General features: G+C 37.8%; 1 protein-coding gene across 1 annotated transcript in view; it reads left to right on the top strand.

Moving 5' to 3' along the window:
• The first annotated feature begins 2,639 nt into the window (after positions 1 to 2,639).
• Positions 2,640 to 25,225, top strand: part of GAS2 (growth arrest-specific 2) — a 68,410-nt gene continuing 45,824 nt past the window's right edge. The window contains exons 1-2 of the mRNA XM_009872574.1: positions 2,640 to 2,812; positions 10,501 to 10,625. Coding sequence (XP_009870876.1) covers positions 2,671 to 2,812; positions 10,501 to 10,625 — 267 coding nt within the window. The 5' untranslated portion in view covers positions 2,640 to 2,670. The remainder of the gene's footprint in view (positions 2,813 to 10,500; positions 10,626 to 25,225) is intronic.

The following is a 25,225-nucleotide window of genomic DNA, read 5'->3' as shown; positions in this document are numbered from 1 at the left end:
GGAGGATTAAGTTCAACTTAGAAGTTGCATAAGGAATAATGTAGAGTTTGATAGCTTCTGGTGCTTGCAGTTTGATAACTTGCAGAATCGATTACAGGAGCTGCAGGTAACAAATTCCCCTCTGCTCCTTGAAGGCTGTTTTTATTTATTTACTTCAAATAAGTTCAAGGTGGGAATTCTGTTGCTTTGGTCTAACAAGAAAGTATTTTGCTGAAGTGTAGAGTAGATTTTCAGAGAAAAACCTGGAAAGGGGAAAATTAATTTCCTTCAGAAATGAGATTGTATGTGAGTCGCATGATTCTTCAGGGTTCTTCTCAGTGGACACTCTTCAATATGAATTTTTATATTCCTCAGTCCTCACTTTGCATGCCTGCTTCACCAATTAACCCATACGTTATTGTTAATTCAGGACTACTAGTTCAAGAAGACCTCGTTCTGGGATAGAGATACCTGAATAATTTTCAGCTTTCAGAGATTTTTGTCACCCATCTATCTGCATTTCCTCATCTTTCCTAGTTTCCCCATTTGGAGAACCTGTGTCCTGTCAGAACTGCCTTAAACCCAAAATAGCTCTCTTGTCTCTGGACCTTGTTCCTTACTACCACAGTTATGGCGAAACTGAAGTACCCATGCATCTTCCGAAACCAGAGCCCTTTGTTCTTTTGCTTTTCTTCCTTCAGTGAGTCTCAAAAGTTCCTTAAGACCTTTATACAGCCTAGATGCTGAGTTTTATGAAACAAGAGGTAGATCAGTATGAAATGCGTTTAACGACAAGCCTGTTCCTTTAGAGACAAACTGAAGTAATATCTCAAATCCCTGAATTCTCTGTTCTTTGTCTCCACAGAGATCAGCCTGCAGTGTTTGTTTCAGAGATTGATGGGGAAACTCAAGCTGCCTCTAAGTAGCAGCTCTAGAAGCCTTCCTCCTCTTTTCTCTAGTCTTACAGAAATGCAGCTTTCAGACCTTAGAATTACTTCAACCCTACCGGTGGCAGCAGCCTGTATTGTATCTGGTTGGCTGTCAGGTGTATTATAATGTTGTTGATTATTAATTAGCTCCATGTTTCATGGGACACTTCATAGATGTGGTCTTGGAAGGGATAAGGTACGTGGACCTTTCTTGAAGTGAAAGAAAAGGAAAGGATGTTGTGTCTGTGGTCTTCCTCTTAGCACAACCCAGCTCAGTGTGCGTGCCATGTGTTATTCTCGTAGCAGGGCAGACCCTGCTTAGGGTCCCATGATGATTATTGCTGAGTGCATCCTCGAAATATAAAATTACAGAATAATTTAGGTTGGAAGGGACCTCCTGGGGTTGTCTAGTCTAAAGTCCTCCTCAAAGCATGTATGAACTGTGAAATTCTTTCCAGTGAAGAGGTGCAGTGTCTAACTGGTTCCTTTACTACAATTATGCTTTTTTTCACGTATATTTGTGTTCAGTAAATATTTTCAGTAATCTTGTTATTCCAGGCCACAATGGAATAGTATAACAAACTGGTCTTTTTTTGTCATTGGTTTTAAAGTTACAAATGCCTCTTACCTGACTTGACAGGTATGCAAAGCACAGAAAGAAAAGGTGTTTGCGGTGCATCATAAGCTGAAGCCAGCTGGCACATAGAGCCACAATCAGCTGGGTGACAACAGACAAAATCTATTACTTACAGGCATCCCCCACTTAGTGCCTGTCTAGTGCCACCTGCCTAAGACCTTGTGACTGGGTGTGACTGGGTGTGACTGGTGTGACTGGGATTTAGCAGGCTACAGCCCACCAGACAGGAAAGTATCCCAGCTCGTTGCTACAAGCATTAAGGTCCAGGTCTGAGTTTCTTTTCAGAGAGCAAACTGAACTTTCCTTAGCACACGTCTGCCACAGAATTAGGGGATTTAGTCCTTCAGGAACAGAGACAGAGGTCCAGTGGGCCAAGGTCTCTGGCTGCTGTGAGAATTGCAACACTTAGCTAATATTTAACACATGACGTACTGTCTTACCTGAAACTAAGTTTCAGTAAGTCACCAGTGAAGCAGAGGACTATTTGTCTGAAAGGTAGAAGTGGGAGGTGTGGGTGGCCAGCACTAGCTGTTGTGCTGCTTTCTGTACAAATAATGTTATTCAGCAAATATGTTCGGTGTTTTTTTTTTTCTTTAATTCTTCTGAAGCTGTAGAATAGACTGATTACATTTGTTAATGGCGTTTGTTAGTAAATTTGTTCTAGTAGTGTAACTCAGTTGTTCCCATGTTTTTCTTGGGCTTGATCCAAAAATCTCTGAACCTTTCAATTTATTTTGAATGGATATTGGATCAGGCAGTGTAACAAGTTGTTAGTTTCGTGTAAAATGTTTATTTTGATTTGATTTTAATCATTCCTTGCAGAATATTTGGTTATGTGTTGGCAACATGTGTAGCCTGGTGAGTACAACTGAAGTTCACATCTATCTGTATGATTTAATCACTTGCAATGTGATCCATTAACACAAACCTTCCATCATCAATGTTGTGTTCTTGTGTTAGATCCACATCTGTTTGTCTGACATCTGATTTCTTAGAATCATAGTTACAGTTACTGCCTTCTACAATTCTGAAAAGTGAACCTGCAAAACTCGATTTTGTATAATGAAGTAATTATTATTTTTTTCTTATATGTATAATAAAACAGGTACAACCAGCGGATAAGCGATGTGCACTGCTCTGAGCCCGAAGGCACGTGGGCCTGGCCTCTCTGATATGCATCAATACAGTCAGTGGCTTGCAAGTAGACATGAGGCTAACTTGTTGCCGATGAAAGAGGATTTGGCCCTCTGGCTCACAAACATACTGGGTAAGGTACAATAAGATGGAATGCAGATACTGGGCATTAAGAGAACTCTATACACTGTTAGCTGAGATTTTGGTCCTTGAGGCTTTACGTTTCAAAAATAAAGGTAGTTGTGATTAGGTTGCTACCTCCACATGGTGCCACTGTTAGCAAAGTCAGGAAAGCTAATAAGTAATTGGCCTCCACAGTGTTTCTATGTGTAGCATAACTGAATATTAGTATTCATTTCATGTTTATTTTTCCCCAGATTCCTTTTGAATGTTCTTCTGCACATGTTTTCCGTATTAATACCATTAAGCTGCATGGTGCTAACTACTGCCATCGCCTACATCTTCTATTTTTATTGGTAGGCCTCCTAAAGTATGTGGGTGTCCTGACTGTCTTGAATGGAAGGAGCCCTTAAGTAGTTCTTTGCTGACCAAGCAGTCTAGTGATGGATGGCTGCTGCCTAAGGCAATGTGTGCTAAGGCTTGTGGAAGCACAGAGGGCTCTGACCTACTGACTGCCACTGGGACCTGGGGATTTACTTGTTGCAGCTGCATGTCTTGGTGCGTGGAGGCAAAACATGTTGTTGAAGAAAGAGGGTGCAAACCAAAAACCAACAAAAAATCAGGTACACGTGAAGAGCGAATGAGAGTATGTCCCTGGCAGGAAGGAAAGAGACAGTTCTTTAGGATATGTGACCCATTCAAGAAGGTGGAATTTAGAAACTATGAGCCAGGAAATAGCATGCTGATTGTTGAGAACATTCAGGGGAAAATGGCTTTTGTGTGTAAATCCAAAGGATTCTACAAAAGAAATACGTGACTTACACAGTACCTCATCCTAAGGGAATCGTGCCAGCAGTTCCTCTCATTAAACAAAGAGGAGAAAACATTTCAAAGGAGGTGATGTTTTCATGAAACTTTTGTTGATGTTGTTTTGGAGGAAAATTTGGATGAGCATTTTTAAATTTGATGTATGTGGTTTTGTTTTTCTGAAAGTCTGTTCTGGCGAGACATACGTACTGTCTTGTCTTGGCAAATGCTGTAGCTGAAGTGTCTCAGTGATATCACACAATAATATTTGTATATTTAATGCTTTTCATCTGCACATTCTACGTTGTTGTATTTTCTCTTTTTTTTTTTTTTTTTTTAAGAGAAAGTATATTGTGAGAGATGTAGTCAGTAAGTGCAGTGTTGGGAGGATCCAAGAGCCCAGTGTTTTGCAGGTAGGCAATACCCATTTAAGAGCTGGGATAGTTATGAACACACAACTGCAAAAGTGGCACTTTTTTAAGTTACATCTTTGTGTGGTACTTCAATTTAAATTAATGAGTTTTGAATATAAAATCATCCAAGAATGCCAGAAAAAAAAATCCAGAATCCTGACTTTTTGTTCCAATTACCAGAAGACAGCAATCCAAAAGACTTTGTTGAATCAGAAGCAGCACATTCCATTAAGGATTTAGTATATTGTTTAAATGTTTTAAACAATGGAGTTTTAGTGAGCCAGTCTAGAACAAATGGAAGCTTGTTTGCAGTTCATAAGAGTTCTCACAGTGACAAGTTTAGGAATGAGGTCACTTTTTTAGCAAGAAATTAGCAACCAGCAGGAGGTTCTGAAATGCCAACTATAATTAAAAATCTGATTTTTCATAGGGACACCAAATTCTGCACTGCACAACTAAATGGGCGCATCCTTCTCACACCAAGTTCTTCTTTTCTCAGAGTTTGTCCTGAAGAACTGAAATTATAGTGATTTGTTAAACTGCTTTGAATTCCGGTGTAGACATTGTTATTCAAATTAATAATTCAATTAAGTTAAAAATCACATTCAAAATAAATTAAGTGTAACTGAATTGAAATAATTAATATTCATATACATATTTTAACTAAGAATTCAAATTTGGTTTAATTGCTGGATAATTTATGTTAACTTTAATGAGAAGAGGGACACATAAGCATGTTGCTGTAAGATACAATAGATATGAATTTTTAGTGTGCCGTTACCTTGTTGTAATAACCTGTTTCTACTCGCACTTTTCAGCATCTGAAAGGGTAAAAGGGTATGCAAGACTGTTTTATTTGGTTTTTTGTGTTGTTTTTCTTTTCTCTATGTGAGAAATAATGTACTTTGCATTAATGGTCAGTAGATTTTTCACATACATGGATATGCAGATAACAGAGCAGATAATATTTTGTGTATCGACATTCTGATTTGCTCTGTGCTATAACTTGTGCGGCCTCATTGTAAGTGTGTTTATGTCAGTTTTAATGCAACAGGATTTTTGAATTTATAAAGAAAATTAATATGCATTTCAACTAGTTTTTGCCATGTTGGTCTGTGGTGTTTTTTTTTTGATTTGTATTTTGTTCATTCATTTGTAGTATGAATTAACAGGGATGCATAATCTTGTAAAATAAATGCAGATTTTTTAAAAAAAATAATAATAGGAAGTATTTTAGGCAAGAATAGGGCTGGACTTCTTTGATCAACTCATGCTGGTTTTTGAAATTTTTGTGGAGAGGCAAATATGTTCTACACAGCGTTGGTAGAAGTTAAAACGATGACAGTTTTGCAGCAGCAAAACCTGGTGTGGGCTGAAAATTACAAACTGGAAAACATTAGAAGGATATTGCACTTTATAGTATGATTGAAGTGTTTTGATATTGGATGGAAATTGGGCATAGCTAGATTTTGATCTTACCTGAGTGATAAATAGGAAGACTGTGATACATGGTACATCTAGAAAATAATACTGTGAGAATTCTTAACCCTGAGACTTTGGACATTTTATTCTAATTTAGCATGGACGTTGTGGGTATTTTTAGTAATCACTAGTACTTTCGTACGTATTTTGCTAATTATTTTTGCAACCATGTCAGAAACTCAGAGCTTCAGAGAAGACAGTTTGTCATTACAGCATCATTGCTGAATAGATTTTAGCTGCCTGTATTCTGGGGGCTGGAAAAAGGACATTACAGATGAGATCAATGTGTCAGATAGGATTAACTCATACAATCTTGTACATTATAGCATTCCCAAAGTGGGACATACCAGCGTTGAAGGAGTTAGGGTAGAAGAAGAGGAAGATTGGAGCTATGGAAGATGTGTCTCCCTCTCACTTCCCTCTGTTGAGTTTCGGTGGCTCAGTCAAGAGATCCTTGCAGTGGCAAAGTTCAGGAGATGTGTTGACCCAACTGTCTTGCACATCATCGCTCAGCCCTGGTTTTATTGTGTAGAGCTAATGAGAGACTCTGCAATGCTTTCATTGCTAACACACTTCAAATTTGATAGATTGTGTATATACTTACATTAGTAGAATGCTCTTGTGGACACTGAAAACTTGCATTCCACCTTGAGAAACATTCACATAGGAATTAGCACAATTGGGCCATAGTAATCTTGTAGCAGAGGCAAAATGGCCCGAGCTCCAAGGTTGCAGTGCTGAGGCCCCTTTCTAACAGAGCTTCCTGGGCTTCAGAAGCTCAAGCAAGAAGCTGGAAATACAAGACGCTAAAGAATTGAACACGTAAACGTTGAATTTTGTATGAGGCATGTAAAAGTTGGCTGGGTCCAAAAGTGAAAAGGAACAGAGAGGTGAGGATGTTACGAGAGGCATTGAATTGAAGACCAAGCTTGGAATTTAAAGGTATATTGAAGGAGACCTGAACTTTGAGGGATGAAGAGTGGGAAGTTTTCTGCAAGAAAACTTTCTTTGATTTTGAATTAAAGCAAAACTTGCTTCAGCTCGATGTTCTTGCTCGTCCTGCTATAGCAGTACCTTTATTTTCAACATCAGTGTGTTCAGCTCAGGCCAGTGGAAAATGCGGGTTTTAAATATCTGAATATCAAAACATTAGTGATGCTGATACTTGTGTTTGCTAGATGCTGGCAGTGATGAGGTTTCTTATTTAGTTGAGTGGCTTTATAGTTTTCTTTAGTATACACATGCCTTTGGGATAGTTTACTTGTCCTATTTCAAGTAAGTGATAATGTCTCAGTGCTCTCGAATTTATTTCTCTTGCTGTCAACTGTTGTAGGAAACAGAGTAAGCTTTTCGGAGAAGAAAAAACCCAAACAGTTCTGCACGTGCATAAAGTCATTGGCCTTTGCTTTGTTTATTGTTATTGCATTTTGTTATCTGAGGTTTAAATGTCACACAATTTGAGAGGGTCGGGAGGAGTTGTTCCACTGCTGCCTCAGTATTGTAGAAGCTTCTCCTTCTACCACTGTGTTTCAGAAATTCATCAGAGTGAGATATTTCTAACTGTAAACTAGTAGTTTTGTGTTACCCCTGAAGCATACCGTTAAAACAGTCGATCAGCTTCTTACAAGGCTAAAGTCAGCATTAAACTAAGTGTGGGAGAAAGAACTCTGTGCAATGATAGAGGAACCAACTAGACTTTGGCATGTTGCTTTAGTCTTTTGAGTCCCTCCACTGCGTTCTGAAGGCTCTGGCTGGGGAAGCTTTACCTCTGACCTCTTGGGCACACACCCAGTGACTTTTCCATAGACCTCCCAGTCTGGCTGCATTAGCACCCCCAGCACTGGGTGGCCTTCCACGCGGATGCCCGCAGTGTCCGGGAGGCAGGTGTGCAGCTGTAACAGTTTGTCTTTTCAAGGGGCATCTGGTGATTGTGGTAAAAGAGAAGGTAAGCAATGCCTGCAAGGTTTGAGAAAGCCTTCATATTCATGGTTGTGGGTTTTTTCCATACTTACAGTGTTGGTTTTTTATTATACTTAATGTTATTACCATTCTATAAAAACATTGCAACTGCTTTCTTGTAATTATAGGGGGAGTTATACATTTTTAATGGAGTTTAATGTTTTTTCCATACAAATATATGGAGCCATTTTTTTCCTCAGGCTATGAACATTACTCTCATTTGAATCAATACATTTCAACTGTTAAATATGTCAGAGTGTCTGTTTTAGCAAAGAAATGCCACCTTTTGGAGCCATAAAATACAGTGAATTGAAAGCTGACACCTAATATATTTTTCATTGGATACAGATGTTCAATGCAAAACTCATTCCTTCAGCTTTCATAAAAGGGAATAGAACTAAAATACTCCAGCCTAGTGTAAAATATGCAGTGACCAGACTGCTAATGCAATTCGGCATTTAAAATAAGCGTATTGTTAAATAGCAGAAGATAAAGGAATTTTTCCATGTCTGTGTAAAGAGAATAGATTTTACATTTTTAATGCTTGAAATAATAAATCTATAAGACAGAATACATACGTAGAATGAGATTTACCTGTGTAAAAAACTCTGCTTTCCAAAATAAAAATCTTGAGTAGATTAAAAAATATTTGAAATAAATTTTTTTTAGAAGAAAATGTTTCTTAAAAAATGCAGTTTTAAAATAAAGCAGTTCCTATAACACAGTAATTTTTATAATTTAGCCTTCTGACAGCTTTATATCTCTTGCAAAAAAGCCCGTGGGCCAAATGGGAAAATAAGTAGGCATGAGCGGTGGTGAAGGCTTCTGAGGTGCTGAGATGTTCAATTTTTACATCTGTGGGCTATTGCAGTTTCAGTTCTGGCTTCTCGGAGCTGGAGGCACTGCTGCAGAACTTTCAGTTCGAGCTATGACTGCGTGCCTGCAGTGCTGCTGCTGCACTTTGGCCTGGAGAAGTTACCTGGGTATATAGGAGCGGTGAAGCGGGCTGTATGGCAGAGAGAATTAAGGGGGAATAAAATGGAAAAAGCCGTCACATTAAACTGGTATTCCTGAAGTAGAAATGTGTTAGAAAAGCCAAGTTGTTCAACTAAAAATATGTCTACTGCTGTATCTGGAGATGATTTGCTGCAAATGTCTTTATCTAATTCCTTGTATTTTAACTGAGCAAACTGAAAAGTCTCACAATTTTTTGCCCAATGGATGCTGAAGTGTCTGATGGTTTTAAGGCAAGGGCCTAGAGAACTCAACTTTTCTTCAGCACTTTTATAGGATGATGGAACTATTTTGGTTAGAAAAGACCTTTAAGATCATTGAGTCCAACTGTTAACGTAGCGATCACAGGCCTACCACTGTTTATATTACTGCTGTCTTCAGTGTTATAAATGAAATTGCCTGTTGGATGACAATACACCAGCAATATATCGCGGAAGTACAATATTAATTTTTTATTAATTTTGTTACTTTTGAATGCTAGTTTTCCCCTCTCTTCTGATTGAAAAGGTGTGGCAAAGCTTTACTTCTTCACTTCTTTTTTCCAAATCTGCCCTTCACTTTTTTTTTTTTGACAAAAAAAAAAAGATGTAGTGTACCTGTTATAAACAAATTAATATTTGCAGTTTCCAGGCAACTCATGGAAAATAAACTTTCCCAAACTAACTAGAAAAAGAAACAAAAAAAAATTTTATTCAGGTAGCTGCTTGTTGGTCAAACAAACCTTTTTTTTTTTAATGTCTTTGGCAAAAAAACAAGCAGCAGTAGGCAGGCTTCTGCCTGCTATCCTGCTTGCAAACGAATCAGTTTTGAGTAGCAGGAGTGGATCTGGATGGTATAAGGAATGACTTTTTTTTTTTTTTTTTTTTTTTTTTTTGGCGGGGTAGACTGTTGTTACTGATCATTGCTGCTGTAACAGCCTATGAAAAATGAGCTGGTAGTGTTACTCCTGTTCCCAAATGACACATGGATGTATCACCAAAAATAAAAAAAATACTGTCTTAATAAGAAGAAGTAGTCCTTGATGCTCTCCTGATGTTAGTAGAAGTTGAGGGCTGAAAAATATAGCTGCTACTCAAGAAAGTGTCCAAAGAGAAGGCACATTTTCCAGTATACAAGTGAAAATGGAAAGCCTTCAATAAGAAATAGGTCTATTTTTACCTGGAAATGCTGTTGAGATCCTGGAAATTTAGTCTAGGGTGAGAAATTATTTGCTTTTCATCTGGTCTGTCCAGCCTGGTCAGTATACCTGTCTTGTCGTGGATTGTGGTGAGCTCCTTCGCCAGGATATAATTACGGTCTGCTGGAAGGTCGTCTGGGCTGCTGTAGCCAGGGAGGACATTCTGTGGCAGCTACATACAGCATCATCTACCATGATAATAACTGATATATTTTGAAATCAGAGTATTTTGGCTTTTTTCTTTGGGTCAAAATTTTAATCTGTCTCGCAAGTAGATGCGTAACATGAAATTTCACTGTCTGCATTTTTTTAAATGTACCTAACTTTACTTCTGAAAAAGTTTTTTCAAAGGAACACTGCAGTCACTGTAGTATCTTGTTAACTTCTTGTGAGATCAAGACTTCAAGCCTTTTTTTCTTAAAAAAAAATCCACTCTTTTCCTTCTTGACATGGTTTTTTACTTCTGTTACAAAATAAGCTTGTGGTAGTGTTAGCAACTCTTACACTATAGCTACCCATGCGCGCTGGTGCAAACCATTTGCTGTACTCTGTTTTAAAGACCTATGTTAAAAGCACTGGAATTTCATAAGTAAATGAGATATGTGGAATCTGATATGCTAGAATTATTTTTCAAAAAGCATGTCTTCTCAAAGAAAGCATATTGTATTTAAATAATTTACTGTTTATCTACCAGTAAAGTTGTAACGAGGTTATTCACTAAATATTCAAAGTAATGCAAGTTTGTCAGTCAAAGCTTATTTCAAATTGTTGTCAAGATTTCTATTTATTTCTCTTTTTACACAAATCTTGCACGCTTTCTGCCATGTTAACTTTCTGTTTGCTGTTCAGGTAGAGAAATAACAGCAGAAACCTTTATGGAGAAGTTGGACAACGGTGCCTTGCTTTGTCGGTTAGCTGAGACCCTGCAGGAGAAATTTAAAGAGAACAGCATTGATGCAAACAAGCCTGGCAAAGTAAGTGTCAGTGGATGTCCTGGCATGTATCACTATCTGAGGTGTCTGACTGCTATGGCACTGAACTTTTTCTCATGGTTAAGAGATTTCATTTGTGGAGGCTTTGCAAACGGGCAGGGAGGTAATTGTTCTGTGTAGTAAATATAAAATTGGGGGAATTAATAACTTCTTGGGTAATTACTAAGGTAACTAGGAGAGACAGTTACTCAAAAAGTGACTTGTAATGTGAAGGATGTAACAGTGTGACGTGGTGGCTAACGGAGAAAATGTGAGCCTTGTATTTATTTGCAAGGGGAATATGAAGTAGCTGTGAGAGGCTGATAATAAAATTGAATAGTGCCTTTTGGTGCTTTGGGTTTAGAGATCCTGTTGGTGTACTGGAAGGATTACAGGGACGATGTGGTAGATGTGAACCTGAAGAATGTACTGCAGAGCTTTGCAAAGATCATGTTAAGACCTTGCTTAACCACAGCATCCTTTTAAATTATTTTCATAGGACAATCTTACTGGGAGAAATTCAAGAGAGCAGCAAGTTTCTTTCTGGGGGAATTTAAATTAAGTAGCTGACACATTAATGCATTTTCTGTGAAACTATTTTCAGTGTTGAATTCAGATACATCTTCTGTGAAACCTAAAAGAGGCAAACACTTAGGAGATTAAAAAGAGCCCAAGAGCAGAAATCGCATAATGCATCTTCTATTCTTGATGTTTTCATAACTAGTCTGTAGCAGAAATTAGGGCACAGCATAAATTTTATCAGCACTTCTGAGAACTGACAGCCTTTTGTCAGCTGCAGCTGCATAAGTTGTTTTTCTTGGTTCCAAGCTCGTAGTTGTTCTTGCAAAAGAAATTGTCTGGACTAAGGCAGGCTTTATTTATATAATTATTTTTAACTTTCTGTGAATTCGGGGCATGCAGGGATGTGTTGTTTGCTTGCTTTGTGATGTGGGTTTTTTTCTAAAGGAAAGGAAGAAGCAGCTGGGAAGAGAGGTAAGTAGTAGAGAAAGAAGGAAGCCTTCCTCCACAAAGGAGGAAAAGACAGCTGGAACTCATATTTTGTATTTCAAATTATCATCAGGGTTTGGTTAATAGAAGTACTGGATGACTTCTCAGTTCCTCCTTGTAATATGATCCAGCTTGTCTTCACCTTAGTGGTGGCCTGAGAGTGTCATGATAGCCCTGAAGCAGAGAGAACACTTCTGGCAGTCTTTTCTGATTGAGTCTAGGAACTAGCTAGGCAGAAAGAAGGGTTATTTGTTTTGATTTTTTTCGCTGAACAAACAAACAAGCAGAAGGCATCATTATTGACTAAAAGCTTCAGTAAATACCCCAAAGGTAAACTTGGCTACATAGGTCTAAAACTATTTTCATATCTAGAAAATCAATTACATGACAAAGTGTAAAGCGTTGTTTTTTACAGACTGATATCTCAGAAAGCCATGTATATTTACTATAAAATACTCAGGAAAAGTAATGGTCATAAATTCTACTTCAATTAGCTGATACCCTTTTTTCTGAACCTAAGCTACATTAGATGCCAGTTGGACATTTGTAATCCTATATCTTGTAAATACTCAGATTTCTTGGTCTTTTATTTGTCAAACTGGTATAACAGGCAATACAATTAAAGGGAAAAAATTCTGCTCCACTGCTATTTTCTCAATGTATATTATTTCATACTTAGTATAGTCAGAATTCAAAGAAATGGCAGAGTAACAGAGTTGTGTCATTGTAGACTATTAGGGAGCTATTCATTCTTTCAGATTTTAATTCCCTGTGTAGCAGTCCTAGGCAATAGGACTAGTCTACACATTGGAAAATCTGACTTGTGGTGCCAAGGAAATTTATAAGAAGATTATACTGTATGAAATTTAGCATAGTAAGAATTCTACAATCCTCCCCTGAATCATTATTATGCACTCTTTTAATAATACATATGGAATTTTGAAGGCGTTTAGCCATTTCTGTTTGCACAGGAAACGGGAACCTTTCTGGTCTTTTACCCAGGTGTCCTGGTGACTTCACTGGCAGCTGGAAGAAGCTGCTGACTCCTATAGAGTTCAGCTTCTGTCAAAAGAAAGTGCTCCTCTATCCATATATGTAACTTTTTTTTTTCTTTTTAAATAGAAGCAGACTTATAGAAAATGAGTGCTGCCAGAAGGATCAGCTTGCAGGCAGCACCAGGTTGCAGCTGAGTGAGGGAGACAGGACAAGGCAGTAGATAATGGGGGATGTGTGTGTAATCTTAATAAGTCCCTCCACAAGCTTGAAGGTTTGGTCTGTTTTCATAAGTGAAGTTTTTCCTTGTATGTGAACTACTTCCTAGATAGCAATGCTCCATAAAATATTTTGGGTCTACTTTTGACTTAGAGGAATATGATATATTCTGTTCTGCTTGATATGTACTACTGATCAGAATCCACTTGTGCAGCTCTTTGGGGCCTTAGCAGCTATAGCAACACATGTAAGATGTTAAAAACTAATACTGCATAGGCTGACCGGTAAGTTGTTTGCCACAATTCCTTAGCTTTGTATTGCAACATGCTACAGAATTGCAGAGGTTAAATCCTATTACTTCTGGATTAGCTGCTTGTGCAGCATGTTTCTAGTCACTGTCAATTTTTGAGTTTGTTTCTTAATGGAACTGTGTCATTCCCTTTCTTATTAAGGTTGACTGAACTTTCTTCAGCTTTCAGGGGACCCCGTAGGTCAACATCAGCATTTTTGAGTTGGGAATAAATTAGGAAAACAAAAGGAAAAGAAAGTTGTGCCTCTCAAAATACTGCATTTTCCAACTCTGGAAAAACCATGGTGGTATTAACATAAACTTTTCTAGTGTCATGTGGAGACATGAGTGGATAGTGGGGACGTTTTAAAACAAGTCAGGAAACTTACTGGTAATATGATTTGGGAATACATCTTTAAGAAAAGGAGATTAAAAGGTGTGCAATGCAAAAGTAAAGACTTCTTTCGGGGGCTGGTTAGCTCAGTCAGTTGAGCGTAGCACTAACAACGCTAACAATGCTAAGGTTGCGGGTTCGACTCCCGTTCAGTCCCCATGTGTTGCCTGATCTAGTCAACAGGTGGTGTCCCTGGCGGCAGGGAGGCTGGATTAAAATGATCTCTAAGGTCCCTTCCAGCTTAAGCCATTCTATGATTTTATGATTCTAAGAGTTAGAAGAAGATGAACTAGCTTTTTATGAGTGAAGAAGATCAATGGAGTAGATTTACTGAGTGACTGAGTAGGTTAGGGTTCTTCAGTGGGGCAAGAAGTAGCATGGGGGCATGTGATGGAACCTGCAAAATCAGTAATGGTGTGGTAAGTGTTCAGTTTTTTCTGTGCAAAAATTATGGGACATTGAATGAAGCTAGTAGGAGCCAAACAAACAAAAGGGAGTCCGTGTTTACTAACCAGTTGGAAATTTCTTGCCAATGAGTGTTAGAGTTTACTTGAGTTCGAGAAAACACTGACATAGGAACCCCATCAAGATGAGAAAGTCCCTGCAGTTGCAAGTGGTTGGAGCTTGGGAAAATATTGGGAGTTGTAACGTCTTTGCTGTGGTTTTAGTCTTCCTTAGATTCTTCTCACCAGGCTGTGTCTGGGTTAGATGAACCTTTAGCTGACCCAGTAGGGTCACTTTTATGTTCTGTGCAGTATTGCTTCTTGGGGCTGAATACTTTGCCGGTTGTGTGGGTGGACATGGGCAAATCTATCCTTTCATAAGGGTCAAACTTTAGCAAAATTCTTTTAAATTGAATTTGAACTTGTTGTTTCTGTATCAAGATGCCTCTTCAGGGCTGAATCCCTGCAGCTAAAAATAGCACCTGAGTCACACTCTGCCTTGGTATCAGTTTTCCAGGGGAGGAACGTGTGATTGAGAATGCTGGAGCCTGGAACTCACCGGTGCCATTTACCTGGTCTCTGCTCATTGTGCTTCTGAGTTTAATGCTGTAATAGGTGCTTTTGAATATCACAGTAGATACTCTGAATGTGTCCCCCACGAGCGTAGCTCCTTAATGCTCTCATGTTTGATTTGTTAATAATTCAGTAAGAAATTATTAAAAGGATTTATTTTTCTAAAGCTGAAGTATTTAACAGATATTTGTTTCAAATTATGTTAGGTGCCAGGTTCTTTTGCAAATCCCAGAAGACAATGTTCTTCGTTATTAAGCAGCTAAACCATCCATCAAAATCCGATGATTGTGAAAACACTGATGTTCTCTCTGATCCTTTGCTTCAGACAGACAAAACTTTGGTTCTAAATTAAAGTGGAAATTTTAAACAGAGAGGGCAGCATTAGGCTGGTGCCACTGTATTTTTAAAGAAGTATTTTTTTTCCCCTTTTTGGAGATTTTACAGTCATAAATAAATCTAATCATGTACATAAATGACCAGGAGATGACTGTTATCCATCTTAATAATTACTCAAGTAAATTGTTGTAGCTACCTATGCTGCTGCTGCTAATGATCTACTGTCTAGAAACTACAGACTCATTATTATAGCTTGAGTTATTCCATAGAAGTGATTCATGTCACAGGATGCCATTTTGTAATTTTCTCCCATTGGCTTGGATTTTATCTCCATGCTCTCCTGGCAGTATTTTACTTTTCCTGACAGAAAGTTAATTTGAGAATTTCACAGCTCTACAAAGAAATTCAGAGCATCAAGGCATCTGCAGTATGCACAGAGCCCACATTTGCTTGAGCTTAGTTTAGGAAGCCCATTAATTAAGACTTTAAAATAAACTTAATTAAATTATTGTAATAGTTATCACCATTTTAATAGGCAGGGCATAGTAGTCTGCCCACCATCCTTGAAGCTGCTTATTTGTTCGTGAACGTTCCACTGAAAACAATGTTTTCATGACAAATAAATGCAAACTGGTTGAAGCTGACTCATCCTTTTTCTCTGAGTTCTCAAAGGTTAATCAGCTAAATCTCAACTCAGATCTCTTAGAAATAGTTCTGTGTTATGAATTGGAATTTACAATTCAACCTCATTTTCAGGAAGCTGAGATCAAGATTTAATTTGGCCTATAAAAGAAACAGAAGTAAGTACATAATGAATCCAGATACAGATATTTAAGTCCTTGAATGTTTAATTCAAATATACATTTAATTTTATTCTTCCAATGAGAGATGATTTAATAAGATAAAACTGAATTCACACCACAGAAAATAGCGAGTAAATTTGTCCTTTAATGTGCCCGTGTGCCTCCGTTGAAACTGTCTGTGAAACAGTGATTTCTGTTCCTGCGCACACACATTCATATATTTCCTAACATTAAGGGATTCTGTCCATGTCTTGCTCATAGTCCTGGTACCTGAAATAAATTTCACAGTTGTTCCATATCCAAAGCTTTCACTTGCTCCTGGGAACTGTACTTAGGGTATTTGATGCTTGGTGCGTGTAGATCACTGTGACAACATTGGCTTCTCAGAGTCATGCGGGTTTGTGTAAAGCAAGACTCTTGTCCTAGTGAGAGCGGTTTGAGAGTCACGTTATGCATTTTGAGAGTCACAATTAAGAGATCTGAAACACTGTTTAGGATGGAAGAAGAGAAGATGGAGAAGAGAGGACTCCGGGGGACCTTATAACTGCCTCCCAGTACCTGAAGGGAACCTACAGGAAGGCTGGAGAGGGACTTCTTACAAGAATGTCCAGTGATAGGACAAGGGAAAATGGATTTAAATGGAAGGAGAATAGGTTTAGATTGGATCTTAGGAAGAAATTCTTCAGCACGAGGGTAGCAAGACTCTGGAATAGATTGCCCAGAGGTTGTAGATGCCCCCTCCCTAGAGATGTTCAAAGCCAGGTTGGATGAGGCCTTGAGCAACCTGGTCTAGTTAAGGGCATCCCTGCCCACGGCTGGGAGGTTGGATTAGATTATCTCTAAAGTCCCTTCCAACCTAGGCCATTCTAGGATTCTGTGGAAGTCTTTTTATCCAACAATAAAGTCTTTTTTTATCCAACAATATTAGATTGTTGGATCTCAGAGGCAAAACAATTCAGGGGTTTCACAACTGGAATCTAGGAGTTTGTTTTAAATTTCAAGATGTTTATGCTTCTAAAGAGAATTATTTGTATCTGTGGAAGCAGAGGCAGAATCCTGTAAACTAAAGGTCTTGAAAACCCAGGGAATTTACTTGAATTCTGTCAATATTGAAAGAAGGGACTGGTGACAAAAGAGCAAGATATAAATTGGAGGCCAAGTTAATTTCCCATCTCAGCTCTAAGCTTATCATTTGCTTTTCGGAGAACACAGGTCTGTGCTTTAATTTTCCATATCTGTAATGTTGGAATACTGTTCACTGTACAATACTGTCTTGTTCTGTGAACACTGTAAAGTTCTTTGTGCACTTTGAGTGTTAGGACATGGACCTGTTGGAGTGAGGCCAGAGGAGGCCATGAAGATGGTCGGGGGCTGGAGAACTTCTCCTACAAAGACAAGTTCAGAGAGCTGGGGCTGTTCAGCCTGGAGAAGAGAAGGCTCCGAGGAGATCTTCTAGCAGCCTTCCAGTACTTAAAGCAGGCCTAAAAGAAAGCCAGAGAGAGGCTTTTCACAAGGACATGTAGTGATAGGACGACTAATTATTGAGGGTCTGTGCAATGAAAATTAGTAAATTTATAATTTCCTTTTATTTATCTTTCTGAAATATAGTAATACTTTTTGAACTTCCTGCATCAAAATATTCTCAGTTAAGAATAACAGATGTGTAAACAGAATCAAATGTGTGTCATTTCTATGAGAGAATCCATAGGTGGAATAGAGGGAATTGCTTCAGTATTTTGGTTTCTGTTTGTGGTTTGTTTTCTTTTAATTTGGAAAGTGTACAAATTTTCATGCCTGCAGGTGTAATGCAAGTTCAAATGGAAAGGGATAAGAGTACATCTTCTCTTTGGATAGTCTATTCTATTTTTTTGTCTGCTTTGAAGTATATTCCTTTGAAGTATGTGGATCTTGCTCTTCTTAGACCCTGAATGGCCAAGCTGAAAGACTGATCTAATCAACACGGTGGTTTTATTTTTACTATGGACTTCGGTTTCTCAAGGTTATCTGTGCCCTGTAAATGAGGTGGATTCCCAGCAAATACAGTGTTCTGTAAGCTTAGTGCCTTGAGTCTGTCTGCCCAGTGTAAAAGTCCCCAGCTATAGCAGAGCCGTGCTCAGGTGCTCTCTAAGTTGTAAATCTGACTCTCCAGTTGAGAACCGCATGCGTGCGGTCAGCCTATGAACAGATTCTTTGTGGTCTGGGGCAGTAATTTTCTTGTCTGCACACTTGTACTTTCTGGAGACTTTTGTTTTGCAGTAAAAGCTTGTGGAGCCAATTTCAAATCACATGCAATATAGATATGGCCCTCAGTTACTCGGGAGGAAAAAAAAAAAGGACAGCATTGTCTTTTTGTGCATTAATCTTTATAGTGGCAGACTGATGTGAGTATGAGAGGAAAAGAATAATCTTGTGAAATGACTCACAAGTGCTAATCCATCTGGAAGGAATCATTTTCACAAGACTGTAAAGCTGTTTGTTAGAGAATTCCTTGTACCTTTCTCAGACATGTCAATAGCTTGCTGAGCTCATGTTCAACTGGATTGCTACCAGGTTTCTTGCGGATAGTGTGAGATTTCTTGCAACAGGTCATATGGGCAAACCCTATATACCTCAGCAAATAAGTCTTAGAACTAAAGCTTTTCTGCCTGTGGGAGGATTGCACGGTAGGGTAGAGTTCTGTTTCCCGGCAGACCATAAAAGGAGATTTCTCAACAAATTTAGGGTATTATGTGGTTGTCTGCTTGGCACCTTCCAGGTGAATACATTGAAGAACTTCTTAAAAGCTTTTAGGTGCCCTTAAAGCCATGCACTGGGTTGGAGGCAGAGCTACACAATCCTGGGAGGAGCACTGAGACGTTGTGTCTCTCCAGCTTGTTCTTTCTGCTGATACTTCTTGTCCTTGGGAAAGGGTGGTTTGTTCCCTGGTTTGGCTGGAGCACAACTAATATCCGTGTGAGGTAGCCTTGCTCTTTGCGTTGAACCCAACGTAGGGATTCTCCTGCATACCTCATATGAGCAGAGGGAGGGGTATTACAGAAATTGTCATGGAAAAAGCAGCGTGGAGTTAAGCAATTAACTGCCTATTCGCTCCTGCTTTGGAAAATGTTGTGACAATTCAGACTGCAATCACATCAAGAGGAGAACCAAACTTTGATTTCTAATAATATCACTTAGCTAGAAGACAACTCAAGTTTTTTGCAGAGTTTTATATTCACATTGATTTTGTATGGAATACTAGTACTTAGACACTTCATGAAGTTTGTATTAAAACTGGAAGTTTTTGTAACATTTTTACCATTACTTCTGGCCAGGTATTGCAAATAGGGATGGCATATTTTTGGAGAGAAATATATAAACAACCATTTTTAGATTTCCTGAAGTTTACCTCTTTTGTGAAATGTAATGTAACATTCCTATTGTTTATTTTGTGAAGCCTTTAAAACAAACTGTAAAAATCTTTGTAACAGATCTTTCTGTAGGGCTTTTTATTTAGACTATTAGGAATAGTCTGGAACAGAAATGCAAGACTTGAATGGATATTAGCATGTACTTTTAAAAGCCTGAGAAAATATGACTCAGACCACCTATCTTCAGCTTAATTGTGCAATTTTTAGGTCAAGATTAGTGTTACTAGTTTTTAGGGAATAATTAATAAGCAAGAACTACAGAATTTGTTCCATGAGTCTTAAATTTACAATAATTAGCCAAAATTTCTGAATGGGAATAGTGAATATAACAGCTATAAGTGATGACTGCAATGTAGAAGGAGAAAACAGAAGTCACTTTGAGGCATAGACACCAATTTATAGATATCATAATTATGTCTAATTTGTTTCTTTAAATAAACATGTATTCCCATTTGGGCTTACATATGTAAATTGGCCCCAAATGCTTCAAGTACACAGTGAAGCTTTGTTCAGAACTTTAGAGGCTGATGTAAGGCTGGTTTGGAAATTTGGCTGTATAGATTAACATTCCAACATGTTTTTCAAATCATGGACATTTTTAAATTCTATGCCAGGGTAAAATTCCCAGGGCTCTAGCAGTTTCCTTGTGGTTTCTAATTGGAAAACTAACAGAAAATCAGATTCTTTATCATAAAGGCAAAGATGCAATTCTTTTTAGAAATGAACATACAGGGCTTTGGAGAATCAGACTTACCTGCAGTGAGCTAGGTGTGAAATTCTTCCTGAATGTTTTCAGCATCTGCATAAAATTGTATCTGTGTTGAACATCTGGGAATCTAAAGAGCAAACACATGAAGCATCTGAAAAAATTCTATCTTCCTTTAGGCTGCATAGATCTTTATCACAGTCTTCTCTGACACTTGGCTCCTGGTAAGTAAAGCACCATTTGGAACCAATCTTACAGAAGGGACATATCCCCCACCCCTCCTCGCAGTTTGAAAGGTCACAAAGTGTGACACTGATCATTGAGAGAAAAATAGAAGGAAAAGGAAGAAGAGGGATGACTGTAATACAGCAGGATATACCCAGCATTGTAATTATTACATCAAGGAATTTGAATGGCTTCTGGCATTTATTATTCAGACTGCCAGTGGAAGGTTATCTACTATAATTCCATAGTTCAAATCAATATGTTGGTTATTTGTACTATATTACACCACACTGTAAGTGAAAGTATGTAAATATCTTTCAATATGACATTTTAGCACCAATAATGTGCTCTGACGGACTTCAGCTACTCAGACTGAAATTTTCTAAGCATTGTCCTTAGCTTGGGTTCTTCTGGAATGATTAAAGGGAAAAAGTAATTTTGAAATTTCTGAGGCCAAAATGAGTTGTTTTTGCCAAAATTTAATATTTTTCATATTTAACTTAATTTTGAGAGAATCCTGTCCCCTTCAAGAATGTAGTGTTTGATAAGACATGATTGTGAGTTAATAAGATGCTTTTTGAAATGTGTCCTATGAAAATCCACACAGATTTGACCAGTTTATATCTCATAGTAAAATTGCCACTTGTGTGTGTAGCTGCCATGCTCATTCACATGTTGTGCTGTGTGACAATGAAACAGCCACAAAGAACTTAGTTGCAGTCCTCCTGTTTTTCTCATTAAATTACAATATAAATGAGGGATTTTATCCAGAAACTAGGATTCTTTAAGTTCTTCAGCTAACTATATTAATTCAACTCTGACTTCTGTGGTTGTGATGGGGAAAAGCTCATGATTACATATAAAAAAGATGTGATTGTCTTCTGAAAGAGCAACTGTCAGAATTGCCCCATTCTGTTCTAATTAGGTATTATATAAGAAACCTGTCATGAAATTCCCATTTTAAAAATCCCCATCTAAATGTAAATTATGCAGACCGGAGGTCTAAGGACAAAGTACAGAGCATTTATTGAATGGGAATGAACTGCTGAATCCCAAGCTTTGCCCTGAATGTTTATTTTCAGGAACACTGCGAGGAGGTTTTGCCATGACTTCCTTTAGTGTCTCTGTCTTAATTTCTCTGTTTCTGAGATTTTAATAAATCTATTTTCTTTTTTTAAAATTTTTATTCCACTCCTTAATGCTATTTAATGGTGGTCTTTCCAATGCTACGACAGCATTAGAAGAAAAAAAAACAAAACAAACACTTTTGAATTTTGGCCTGCTAGCATTTTCAGGTTGTAGAAAAGTAGGAGGCTTTTAAATTTTGGTGCATACATGCCTGGAATTTGTAAATCACTTCTAAAAGTATTTTTGAAAGACTGTTCATCAAAGTGAACTTGTCAATAGGCGTAGATAAGCTTCCAAGTTAGGTGCCTGGACATTTCGAAAATCAATTTGTAGACCTCCCCAAGACTTTGGACTATAGTGACTTAATTCCAACTTCAGTTGCACAAACAGTGTAAGCAGGGACAGCCTCAGACATTTGTGTAAATGGGCTCTTTGTTGTTGCCTTCCACCGGTTTTGCCTTGCCTGCTCTCCAGTGGAAGGCTCCTGGTAGTTGCTCTGTATGTGTTATCCAGCTGCCCAAGAGCCTGCCTCTCATCGGTGGCCACCTGATCCTGGCAGGTGTCATGATTTTGGATCCATATGTTGAAGTGGACATTTTCCTTCACTGCATTTAAATTAGTTATTAGTGAAATAATAAAATGTGCTTAAGCAGGTCAGTGAAGCTTCTGCCTTGCCAATTTTTGACATTATTTACTTCTGGATATCCCAGTGGTTTGGTGCATTGTATGTGAATTGAATAATCTCTTGTGTTTCCTGGCTTTTTAACACACTGCTCGACGTACGAGTTGCAGTGTTTCTGTTGAATTAGCTTCTCATAACTATTTATTAACCCTGTCTTTTTTGGGAATGAAAACGAATGTTTTCATCTTTTGCTGTGTGACCAGTAAGCTATATCTTGGGCAGAGCGCTTAGAAGACAAAGACATGAGCAAAATCTTTTAAAACTACATTGTGGTTAAATTAAGCTTATTCTTCATCTGTTCTTACTCTTAAGATGTTAAAACTAATGCTATGTGGAATATGTGGGAGAATGTGTTCTACTTTGACACTAATAGCATGGCTAAACCATTTACTTAGTTCTGTATTTATTTTAACATTATAGTCTGTATGTTGATATAAAGTCTTGATGATGTTCATTGTTTTTATTGGCATATCATAAATCTGTCAGGTATTCCAAAGTGATCACAAATACTTTCTTAGAATCTAGGAAGTTGATAATGAGTGAGTTTTGGCTTTTGACGATCTCTGCAGTGATTACATAAAGTAGAAATATGGTCAACACATGATCTTTAAACTTGAAATCCAGCCTGTTATTCCATTAAAATGACATCTCTCTACAGTACTTAGTATGACAGTGCAGAGACTGTGTTTCACTGAAGGACAGTGTTTTGCCAATTGTTAAGTGAATTGCTTAGGGATGCTTTCTTTGTTCGACGTGCAATGTCATTTTTCATTAATCTGAAAACTGTTCCTGATTGCATGTATGATGAAAAGTTTGGCAGTTTTTACTGATGTCTCCTAAGCCTTCAAAATTTCCATGTCGAGTTTGTGTTTTTTAAATTTTCGTGGATTTTGCCCTTTATTGTGACTTTGGAAGGGCTGGAGGATTAATTTTTTTTTCTTAGGTTTTATGTTTTACAGCAGCAAATGTTTTATTTTAAATTCTATGTATATATTTCTATATTCAGAATTCCTTCTATGTATTTTGCATATGTGTTTAGCACATCCTTTTGATTTTTGGTCCAGTTGTTATATTTGGAAAAGTGTCTTCTCCCATAGTAAATGGGGTAGAGAGAAAACAAAACTGGGCCCACTTTGCCAAGTAGTTATTTTACCTTGTAGGTATTAGTTTCATTTATTCCATATCTAGTTCATATTTGTCTGTACTTCATGGCTATTCACTAAACCTGAATTTTGGCACTGCAAAGCAGTTTAAGGTAAATTTCATCTTCCTTTGCTGAAATGAGTGTCTGGGACACCACTCATGTGGTTTATAAATGGAACCTGTAACATTTTAGATTTGAGTTCCTGAAGAATTAAGAATAACAACTGCATAAATGACGGTTGGCTGGAGGTATTGTCCCTCTGCAGTGAGGTGCGTTGTAACAGCTCAGTAAGAGCAAGTTCTTGTAGCAATGAGCTTCGATTCACTATGTTTAACAAATTAATAAAAAACAAGGAACAAAATCATATTTGCAGAGGAGATTGTGGCAGAACTTTTTTTTGTATTCCCTAGCCTAATGAACTAATTCAATTTTTGTAAGGGGAAGGAAGGCTTTTCTAAGAATACTCGAGCAAAACAAGGTATGAGGGAAAAGAATAGCTCTGTGGCCAGCGGCAAAGTTTAAGGCAAAACTGTAAAAAGTTCTGAAACAGATACTGTTCTGCCTAGCTGATATACTCACATTTCAGTGTGAATTTAGGCTTGCCTAACACTTAAGTATCCACAGGAGAGACACTGCTGTGGTCAGATACTGAAGTCTCCATAATGAAATTTTCCCCTGTATTTTGGTTAATGTAGGTCATCAGGTCACAAAAGCAAGTTTTCCCTATGAGTGTCTAGCTGACTATAACTGTCTTCCATAATGAACAAAATTTCTGTATTTTTTTTTCCTTTTATTCGTGTGCGAGTGACAGTTCAAAAGTTGTGAAATCATCTATTTGAAGAGGGACGTATGCTTAGGATTCTTCAAAATACAACTCAAGTCTACTATTAAAAATGGGGCGTGTGTGGGGGGCGTTTTTGTTTTTTTTTTTAACCTGTATTTGTGGACCCTCATTTTGGAAAAACAGTACAAAAAATACATTTTTCCATGTGATTTCAGAGCACCGGTGAAAGAGACTCCCGTTTGGGTTTAGAAGTGAACCTGACAGCATTTTTCCAGCATTGCGTCATATGTTTCACTCGCACTTTCACATCCTGCATTAAACCACATGCATGCACATCAACAAGACAAGATTGTAAAAGGAGTGTAACTGGGGAATTGTTTTCATGATACTTGATAGGAGTAATTGCGGCCACTGCTGTTTCAAAGCGACGGCGGTTATGCTATACTATGTCAACAAAAGTCATTTCTGCCATATGGAAACCTAATTACTTCAGAATGATCTGTTAGAAAGTGCTTTTGAGATAGTCAGGCCATTTATACAAATCAGTAAAAAATATTTGTGCATGAAACCTTTCTTAAATAAGACCTTTCATGTCTTTCATGTGTTGTAGATTGGACGTTACAGGGACAGCTTGGGAAATATTACAAAAGTAGACTTCTATTTAAGAGGTGGTAGGGAAATTTATGAGGTGATAACAAAATACGAGTATTTCCCTATGATTTCTGTGATAAACCTGATCATGCTCTTGCTGAATGGAGAGGAGATTTCTTTGCTACTTTCTTCAGCAAGACCCTAATATTGTGGGAAATGGGATGATCTATAGAATGCTACATTTTAATGAGATCATGTGATGCCAGGGATATTTACCTGTGTAGTATTTGTTAAAACTAGCTTTTAAGTTTTATCTCTTCTGCAGCCCTGAACATGCCTTGTTTTTACATTTGGGTGTTTGTCGCGTCTGAGTTGTTTAGGGCACCCATTAATCAGACATTTTTTTCTGTCACTATGAAACTAGAGTGTCACAGGTTTGATTGGTTAAGTGTGATAGTTCTGTACCTAGACTCTTGCTATTTGCTGTCAGTAGCTGCTACTCCCAAAACATACTTTTAAAAGACAATGTAATCTTATAAAGATTGTAAAAGAAATGTTGCAAGCTCCATGAATGTCTACATTTACCAGTGAAACTAGGTTGACTGATGTGTTTAAAGGGCTGTCTTAGTTGTCAAGGTATAGAAGTGTAATTTATGGATAGTCTGTTATGTATATGAAGTTTTAGATGGTTTATTTGCTGACTCTAACTGCAGAGATTTCTGACTCATAAACCATCTGCTCTGAATTGCTTTTCTTGAAAGCATTTCTGTATGCAGTCATTACCATCTACCTAAATCAGAAGACATAAAATACTCAGAACCAGATATATTCACGTGTTGGTAGTACTGGGGAGCAGCAATGACCTAGGGGAAAACTAA

The sequence above is a fragment of the Apaloderma vittatum genome, unplaced genomic scaffold (genome assembly GCF_000703405.1).
Source record: "Apaloderma vittatum isolate BGI_N311 unplaced genomic scaffold, ASM70340v1 scaffold13117, whole genome shotgun sequence".
Taxonomy (NCBI): Eukaryota; Metazoa; Chordata; class Aves; order Trogoniformes; family Trogonidae; genus Apaloderma; species Apaloderma vittatum.
This window is presented reverse-complemented; position numbering and strand designations above follow the sequence as displayed.